General features: G+C 40.1%; 1 protein-coding gene across 1 annotated transcript in view; it reads left to right on the top strand.

The window, feature by feature from the left end:
• Window positions 1-478: 478 nt before the first annotated feature.
• Window positions 479-9,866, top strand: part of LOC104063741 (dnaJ homolog subfamily C member 15-like) — a 65,693-nt gene continuing 56,305 nt past the window's right edge. Inside the window, exon 1 of the mRNA XM_054059734.1 lies at window positions 479-605. Coding sequence (XP_053915709.1) covers window positions 479-605 — 127 coding nt within the window. The remainder of the gene's footprint in view (window positions 606-9,866) is intronic.

Below are 9,866 nucleotides of genomic sequence, written 5' to 3'. Positions count from 1 at the left end.
GATAGGTGTTTGCTTTACCCTGGAGTGGTAACATTATAATTCATCCACTGCTGAATGAGTGGGGACAATTAATGCAGTCAATGTGTCCCACGTGTTCCCTGCAGCATTAACAAGGCAGCTCCAGGCCCCTCAGCAGACACAGGGCTGAAAATTGAGCTGGCTCCCCCATTGAATGTGATCCTGATTACCTCCGCGGGGGCCACCTGCTGCTTCGTGCCTGCTGGTTTTGTGCGCTGGCCGCCTGCGTCCATGAGGTCCCGAGGGATCGCCGCCCCGGGCCACAGGCAGTTGACACCAATCTGGCCAGCCAGGGAGGAACAATCACACCCCGTGTGCCCACCAGCAGCATGCTGCGCTTGGCCACACCGAGCCTGCCACGGGCGCAGGAGCTCGCGTGAATGCAAGATATCCTGCTTTTGTTAGTCATGACAGGCACGACTCACGCAGTACGTGTCTCGCTGTGCCTGCCTACGCCGGGATGCTGGCGTGCTGGTGTTGGTGGGATATTTTTCTGGCATTCAAGATGCTACGAAATTTTGGGGATGAAAATGACTGGCGTCTGCTGTACAGTGGGAGGTTGAAAGCTTGCGCCCTGAAATCTATCCGTATCCCATGATAACGGAGATACAGTTTCCTTCAAGTTGTCGTGGTGCTCATTAAAGTAAACCCATGAAACAAAGTGAAAACCGATTTGCTTCTTTGGGCCAGCAGGTGACGGGCACCCACTGGTATTGGCAGGCATTGACAGACGAGGATCATGCTCACAGCAGAAGCCTGGTGATTTTCATCCTCCCACGCTGGCTCTGAGGGAAAACAGGAGGGTTTTGGTAAGACTGTGATTGGTTATGCACGTCTGTGCCACTGCAGTTGTGGTCAAAGGGGCAGTGCGCAGCAGCAGTGGGAATCCACGCCTGAAAATAGGAGGAGTCAAAAGGGAAGAGAGAGGTGAAAGAGTGCCCAGTTAGGACTGCATTGCAGAGTGACAAACACAGGCTTCATTATTCTGTGGCACGAGCTTCTCACACAGGAAGTTTGAAGGAGTTTAGCAATCTGCTTTCCTTTGCCCTCCACTAAGTGAAGGGCATTTGCTTCATGAATATTCCATTACCCTGCTGTTCCCTGCAAGCCCTTAACCAGCTTTTGAAAATAAACAAGTGTACACACTTCTAGGCAGCATCATCCAGACCTTTCTTTCTTTTTTTTCCTCCCCCCTCTAAATAGTAAAAAATGCTGGTTGGCTTTTGCATGTAATTCAGAATCTCTTAGATACATCTCACACGTAATACAGAAGTGTATGATATGTATGCCCCAAGGAACTTGCGTCTTCTCGTACCAGGCTATTCATCTTCAGTTTACTGATTTACATTATTTTAAAAAACTCATTTCTTCCTTAAAGCTTTCCAACAAGAGCCTCAAAACTCCTTTCAAGAGTATGCCACAATTCCTGGATAATATACCACCAGTCAACATTAACGTGTTTGAACTCTGATGTTTTCCTGCATTACCGTCCAAACCAGATGGAACACGGCCAGAATGATTTTCTCTATTTGTAGACCACACAACGTAGCTAGCACTTAAAAATAAGAAATTTTCCATATATTATTCATATTAATTATTTGCATTCAACCAAGGCTAGACTCATTGTGGTAGGTATTTTAACAGATGTGTCATTTGTATAAATGTGGAAGAAGTGAGATGCCAGTGCTGGAGAGATATTTATGTTTCCAGACCTTGCTTTTCATTCAAGATGGGCACAAAAACCTCTCCAAATTAATAGGTGAAAAAATAAAATCAATGTTTTGGGGTCTCTTCTCCCTTCTACATGCCTAAGCACACCTGGACTTTAATCTAATATTTAGCTGATTCAGCCATTCTTACTGTGCATAGGGATGTCAGTGAGTTTGAGATCCTAGATTTCTGTATCTCATCAATCCTTCAAGAAAGTGGAAAATGGAGATTAGAGGACTTGTTTGACTTAGAGAGAGATTTTGAAGATTGGTATGATGTTGTCGTGAAAGGCTTGAATAACTGTGTCTGCATACTTCTTGGTAGACATAGGAATATTTGGTAGAAATTCTCAAAAGAAGTAATAAGGTTACATCATTTAAAATTTGAGAAGCAGAAGGACAGGGGAAGGGAGATGATTTCTCCACAAGTAATAAAAGTTAATTGATAAGTAAAACACAAGCTTTCAAAAAAAAAAAGCAAAATCAAAACCCAACCTTTTATTTTCCTTCTGCTTACAAAGGAATAATATTGTTTTAATGAAGAAAAAAAAAGATTTAAAAAGAAACAAAACTGTACCCTGAGAATTGTCACTCATTAGAAGTATCTCTCAACTTGTTCCACAGGGCAGAAAACTCAAATGCCCTAACTCCCAGACCAGAGCCCACTCACTGAGTTATCTGCCTCCCCAGAGGACACACATAATTTTGATGTCATGAAAATAATACTAGTGCAAGAAATTCAAATTCCTAAGGATATTAGAATCTTTTCAGTCCTGAATTAATGAACAAATTTAGTTCAGAGCATTCAAGCATTTTTTTACTGTGATGGCTTCTCAGTAGCTGATTCTAAATTGATTTATTTGCATCAGTCTGCTATTTGCTATTACAATAAATATCACCTTTACTAAAATTAGAGATTGTAGAGAAGAAACAAGAAAGTAGCAGAGGTTGAACTCTGAGATAGAAACCATACCTGGTAGTTCCAGGCTGTAACCTATTCCCTTTCCCCAACAACTGCATAAAAAGTTGAAGACATAGTGCTGTGCTTCATTAATAATACCAACAGTACAGCTGGTTGTCTGGTCGGGACGCCCAGAAGAAAGGCTATGGCAGGGTGACCAGCGCATAAGTTGCCGCCTCAACCCAGAATCTAGCCTGTTTTTCTGAAGAATATGGCATCACCTTACGGCCAAGTACACAGCACCGTGCTGCAGAGGTTTTGGTCAGGGCTCTGTTCAGGCTTACGAGTCTAGGAAACAAAAATTCAGCATGAATAAGATTAAGTACTTTATTTTTAATCAAACCCTATGGCATCTGAGGTTTTTCCCAAGTCAATTCATTTTATGGTCTGTTCAGCAGGAACAGAATAGAGTTGAAGAGAGCTCAGCCCCCAAAGCTATGTGAAGTTATGTTTATCTGCTACTGTTGGACTACCAGATCCTAGGAGATGGGAATCTTGAAGGTTCAACGTTTCCTTTACTTTAGATCTGAATATATTTTGAAAAAGCCACACAGTTTTTTTGCTAAATCCAGTCCAGAACCTGACTCGAGTTGAAATAGCCTTTATAACACTTTCTCCTTAAAAACTTAGCTTCCTCCAGTTTTGATATGTATTGAAGCCTTTATTTGAATCTTGTGGAGAATATCAATTTTCAGTCAAAACATTAAAGATCAGGAATCATTTTCGTGCTCTTCAACTTCACTTATTGGAGTGTCCAGTTTGTGGAGTAAAACCTTCTTTGTTGTGATTCAGCAAACACTGGCTATTGGATTCTTCCCTGTGTGGTATACGAGACACCCATACAGAAGTAACCTTTGTCAATCAGGCATAGTCCTGCCTCCATAATGCCTATTTGATAAATTATACATGGATACCTAATGTACTCTCATAAATTATTATAGGCTCTTATAGCCCCGCGTTTTATGGTGATATGTCATGGCACAAGAGCAGACAATATATTGTCCCAGAAGATGCCACAGACTCTGAGATGGCATTACATATTCTGCCAGTATAACATAACAAATTAAGAGCTCTAAAAGTAGAATACTTGACAATACCTCCCTTAATTGAAGACAACGTTCCTAATGAAAGCTAGCTATTGCAGCGGTCGGTGCATTGCTGAGTGAGAGACAGGGTTTGATTTAGGATCCCCTCTGGCTCTCTTGTTCCCCAAGCAATCAGGAGCTTTGAGCGTTGAGTCTCTGGGGAAAGGAATGCCTTACATCACTTATCAACCACGCCTCATGTGATTAAGGGAAAAGGTAGAAGCCTTCGTCCAGTCCTCCTCACTAGAAGGATCCTGAATAATATCTTCAAACTGTGGATTTTAAAAATGTCTAGAAAAGTGTGACAAAGAAGAGGAGGGATCAAACAATTGCAAGATGGAATAGCCATATCATGTCCCAGGGACAAAATGCAATGAGAAAACTGAGGACCAATTTAAATTGGCATACTTTTTTTCTCAGGATTAATACTCATCATTTAGGGTGCTGCTCTCTAATACGTTATATCTATACCTAGAAAAGGCTGTCGAATGACACTCAGTAACAGGTATAACACAGGGTCCGAAGGGCTACCGCAACTCAGCTCAGGGACACTGAAGTTGTCCTTCTGCACCCAAGTGCAAAAATAATAGCCTTCACAGAGAAGTCACATTTAATTTTATTATAAAAGCCTTAAATGATCTGAAACGCAGAGGATGCTGGAAATATCTCTTTAAATGTTGACATACTTTAGGATTTGGACGTATTTTTCTTTTAATGGATTCTTTTAATTTTAAGTCACAGGCACATTGATCTTCGTCCAGTTTTTCTCAAACGCATTTAAGCTGTACAACAGAAATTCACTGTAACTAATATAGTTTCCCACGTATTTTAGTGGACAAATCTCTTTTCCTTTCTCCCAAAAAATTTACTTCAAGGGGATTTTTTTTTTCCTTGATAAAGAAATTAATGTGTTTGATTTACAGGAGAAATTTGAGGGTTCTAGGGAAGATCAACTCTTTGAGGATAACATGGAAAAAAAAATCACTACTTATATAATTCACACTCTGTCATGTCAGCTATAGGAAAGAGCTTGCCGTTCTGACCTAAACTTTTATGGCTGTGGATTTAGAACTATAGTCTAAATGACACTACTGTCAGGAAAAGGCTTGTAATGAAATCAGAAATCCCATAGACTAGAGACTGGAAAAAGTTGTTACCACCAAAAATTAAAAATCCTGTGTCCTTACTTCTTAGGCTGATGTAGAGGTTCAGGGATTCTTTTAATAAACTGATTCAGCAGAATTCTAGCTGTCTGTGTGCTTCGCTATCTGCAAAAGAGTAGTTTTCTTGACTGAGTGTGGAGGGACTGTAACCTTTATTTAAGAAACACCCAGTGCTTTAAACCTCGGGCAGCAGATCCTTCCTTACAATATGTCAGTGGATATTTGACCTGTATAGTAGGGACTTGCTTACCATTTGGGTTGTTTATGTATTAAGATGTTGCAGCAGTTAACACTATAACCAGCTAATGACAATTTTTAGGACGAGCAGACATACAAAGGAAGTTGAGTCGTTAGAAATGAGATGGTTACCAACGCGAGGTTATGTGGCAAACGTGAAAGTTAATAAAGTAACAAGTAAAGACGATAAATGGTTAGGAAATATTATTTTAGAAGACTTTTAAGCTGCCATCCAAGAAATAATATAATAAGAAATAAATAAAGAAATATGGAACCCAATAAAGAAAATGAGACCCAAAAAACCCCACAAAATGCAGTGGTGACAAACGCCACTGCATTTCTTGTCTGTCTTTGCTTGAATAGCCAATGCAAATACTTGTCAGTGACTCACCATGAAAAAAAATGGTTGAATAAGAAGAATAATTTGACCAAAATTAATTGCACGAGGGTGCATATTACACCACGCTTAAGAGAATGTTAACAGCATCACTTCATGCTGGTATAGTTGATACTGGAAAAAAGTGTTAGGTAGAACTGTCCTCTTGGGATCATCTACTGAATCTTTGGCAAGTGTAGCCAGCCCTTCTCCAAAGGTGTGAATAGAATGTTTATCCCAGAATTCACTGCAGGAGGGCTGTTGATTAAAACAGGGATATACACCTAACCACTCTGAAGCACCAGGCAGCTGCCAGTGTTGCCAGGCGGGGAATGAGCCCTGGCACAGAGACCCTGGGATGCTCAGCCCATCCAGTGCCCACTCCACCTTCCAGGGAAATCCACCACCACCCCACTGCACTCATCACGGGCATGAGACCTAGCTTGGCAGACCTAGTTTGGCACCATGTAAACAATCACTACTAATCGATGACGATAGAATTGTTTTAACGGCATAGTCTGTCAAGGTGGGAAGACTAGCATTATGCAACCAAGTGAAGAGTGATGGAGCACCAGGAGACTGTGGGAAAATAAGGAGGCAGCAGTAGGTAATACTGATAATCATGGTTATTTTTTTGGCCTCTGTCTGAATGCAAAGCAGGTTTATAGTGACACAGAGAAGGGAAACATGCTCAGCAACGAGATCAACGCAAAGCCAAGGAAGTTTTAAAATGAACAGTGACCGTTCATCTTATTACATTTTAAGTCTGCTTCAGAAGAAATGAAGAGTGACACAGGGATATTCAAAATAGTATTTCTCTCTAGTGTTTTTATTTTTTTGTGTGGTGGGGGCTATTTTTCCTCAAATAAGGAAATGATCCTCAGTGGCCTCAGGTATCTCCCACTGATGTTAGGCCATTGCAACAACTTCAGTACAAATTGGATTGGGCCAAAGCAGTCTAGGAATGAAAAAGAGTATGGAAGAAAATCAATTTGCTGAAATAGCACATCATGACTGTCTGCTACAGAAACAAAGACTGACAACAAGAGAAGGCTGCTTGGCTGTCATCTGAAAGACAGTCTATGAAGAAGAGGTTATCTCACTGTTTACAAACGCTCCTTATAATAAAAGATATAAAACACAAGCCTGAAGTGAGACTTCAATGGTTCTGCCAAAGGTTTTTTTTAGGCTGAACTAATGGCTACAGGAGACTTAGTCAGTTTAAACTGAATGTTGCCTATTTTATCAAGAACTACAAGTGTCACGGCAGCTGAAATTTCATTCATTGGTATATTTATGCTCGGAAACAACTAGTTAGGTGATCCAACATGGGTAGCTTCATCCAATGGAATGTTTGTTTCTGTTCATGTTAACATGCTGTTTACAATATTTTTCATATTTACTCCCTGAAAACTCTGAGGATTTTTGCTAATTTATTTTCCTCTGGGAGTGGTCTCTCCCTACAGCAAAAAGGGTGTCTTTGAAAGCTTTTATACCTCAAGGGAACCAAAATTCATGCAACTACATCAGACCAGCAATGAATAAAGGAACATCACCATGGCAGAATTTACAGCCTTCTCTGACCGCTGTTAAGTACCAGATCAACAAATCTAAGTTCTGGTCGCATATGGAAGGCAGCTACAAGGATTGGAAGCTGGTTGGAAAAGGCTTTGCATCCCCTTTTACTGTCATGATGTTGTAATGCTGATGTACACAAGCATATGAGTGCAACTGAAAACAAGATGTACCAAGAAATACTCTGGTCTGCAAGGAAGTTCACAGCAGAAGGACATCTAAAATTGCTAGAGAAATAAGACAATACTGTGCCTAACTTTCTGCCGCTCACTTGCAGTGTGTAATATTTTACTTTTTGAAAAATTTCAGAATTCAGTTATTTTATTTCTTAAATATGGTTCAGAGCTTTAACACATCTAATAACAGCAGATCAATAGGCTCATTGTCCTACAGGGTATCGCAGCGCCAGCAAATACCTGTGTTATGAAACTAAGTGAATTTACGGGAGAGTAAACCCCCAGTGAGTTGTCTGTAATCAGCTAGCAGGGCTTCAGGGCAAGAGAATTAATGTATTTTAATATTTTAGGTTATCTTCCATATGGCATAATGCTATACCGCATCTGTATGTGTGAGTGCGCAAGCAAATGCAGGAGGGTTTTTTTCCAGAAATAGTTTTCTCTTAGTAGAAGATCACCTGCCTTCTAAAGTCTTTATCGTCTACTGCTTCAAACTCAGAGAAAAACTTGGAAGACGATGAATCTACAAATAAAGTTAATGTCTACACTGATGTAAAGTTGAATTCAATTATTCCAGAATTTTTCTCTTTATAGTGTTGAAATTGGTGTTCTATTTTATTATAAAGGACTTAGCCACTTAAAAGTCAAGAAAACATTTAAAGATATTTCCATATTTTGTGGAACTTATCGCTGAATCATAAAACAGGCTCAAGGCTCCATATAATCTTTGTAATAGAACTGTGCTGAGGAACTTTACCTCTAAAGTATCCCTTCATAGATATAATGGCATGGCAGCCACCAGCCGTAGGGTCTCTAGTTGACTCAGGAACACAGTTCTCAGTAGAAGCAGGTGAAGGGTGATGCCAAAAGAGAAAAACATAGACACATTCATATTTATATAGGTATTACACTGTTTCCCATAGAGTATTACAGAGAATTTTTAATAACTCTTCCAGCCCAGAGGAACAGTTGTAGTGAAGCAGCAGGAAGGAGAGAGCATCCTATGCTGCACCTTCATCTCCTGATCAGTGACTGTGATTTCACCTATTTCACCTCCTCTGGTGCCCTTCCCTTAGTTTATGCAGACCCATTGCTCAGTGAGCTCAGCAATAGAGGTGTCACTGAGAGCTCTGGCAGGGAACCACACATATTTCCCATATTTGGCTGCATCATGTGGAGTGAATACTACAAAGTAAGTGTCTTTGACATCAGCAGTAAGTAATGTCCCCCATTAAAACAGGTAGATTTCTAATGATTTAAATTCAGGCTTATTCCATGCACTGTACAAATTAGGACAGCAAGATGCTGAGTTTGTACTTTCACTAAAAATTTTAAAAGACGGGCTTTTAAAGTGAAAGGAGAAGCCACAACACTATCAGCAGTACCACTGATTTGGCAAAAGAGACTGCAGCCTGAAGATCACACATCAGTGCTCAGGTGACTTTGAAATAGAGGTATTTACTTCTTAAGGAATAAATAAGCAGCACCATGTGTTTCATCTGCAACTCAGAGAAGAAACAAACTACAGAGAATTAAAGAGTGGCACTGATACTCTTAACTAGCACTATTGGATATTTTCCTTTCTGAAGAAAGAAAAAATTTTAAAAACAAGTTACATAATAGATTAGCTTTTCTAAAATTTTTTTCTACAAATCCTGGAATTAATAAAGCATTGCCAATACGCTACTTAACTCATTCAAGCACTGATGTTGTGAACAGGAAGGTGGAATTTACAGAAGAATATTCCTTTTCCTGAGACATGCAGTCCAGGTAAACATATGAATTATTTTGTTATAACCTGTGAAAAATACCTTTTTAAAAGACTTTCCTCCTTCATTTTCCTTTGGTAGCCATGCGGACAAATAGATTTTGCAGGAGTGTTGGCAACAAAAGTGAGTTTCACAGATGCAGGTTTACTGGCAGGAAAATAGAAACTGTGAGGAGTTTTCATGCAATCCCATTAGCACTACACAGTTTGACAAGCACTTTTGTGTGCTGTGGTGCAGCCATGCACCATGTATCATGGTTTACCACCATGGTACAGCCTGTGCTGCCTCTTCTCTTGGTCTGTGTGAGGAGAACACCTGCAGCACAGAGACGTGCAGCAACCAAAGCCTCAGATTTTGCAGAGCCTTGAGTTGGAGACCTTGGTGACAAGTAAAAACCAGCAGATTTCAGAACAGGAGGTGATCAAATCCAAACAGAAGATAATTTTTTATTGAATTTGGGGGAAGAAATTAGAGCAATTTTGCATACCAAATGATTAAGCCCTCACACTTAATCACACCCCTACACCACCCCTATGTAACTTGATTTAGGCCATGTCCTCTGTGTTCCTGTAAGCCTAGAACCAGTCTTTTCCCACAGCACTACATATTTTTGCATAGACTTCCTTGAAACTATTTTTCAAAGTCCTTATTTTGGGGCTTTGCCTAATGAAAGAGGTTACGTAATCATGTTATCCATTTATGTATGTCTGTGTTTCATACCCTTATTCCTGATCCTTTCTTCTTAATGCAACGTCTGTCTGTATTGTGCAAGTACAACAGCAATGGTAGTGTTAACT

Source organism: Cuculus canorus, chromosome 1, assembly GCF_017976375.1.
Source record: "Cuculus canorus isolate bCucCan1 chromosome 1, bCucCan1.pri, whole genome shotgun sequence".
In the NCBI taxonomy this organism is placed as follows: domain Eukaryota; kingdom Metazoa; phylum Chordata; class Aves; order Cuculiformes; family Cuculidae; genus Cuculus; species Cuculus canorus.
Note: the sequence above shows the minus strand (reverse complement) of the source record. Positions and strands in the feature narration are given on the sequence as shown.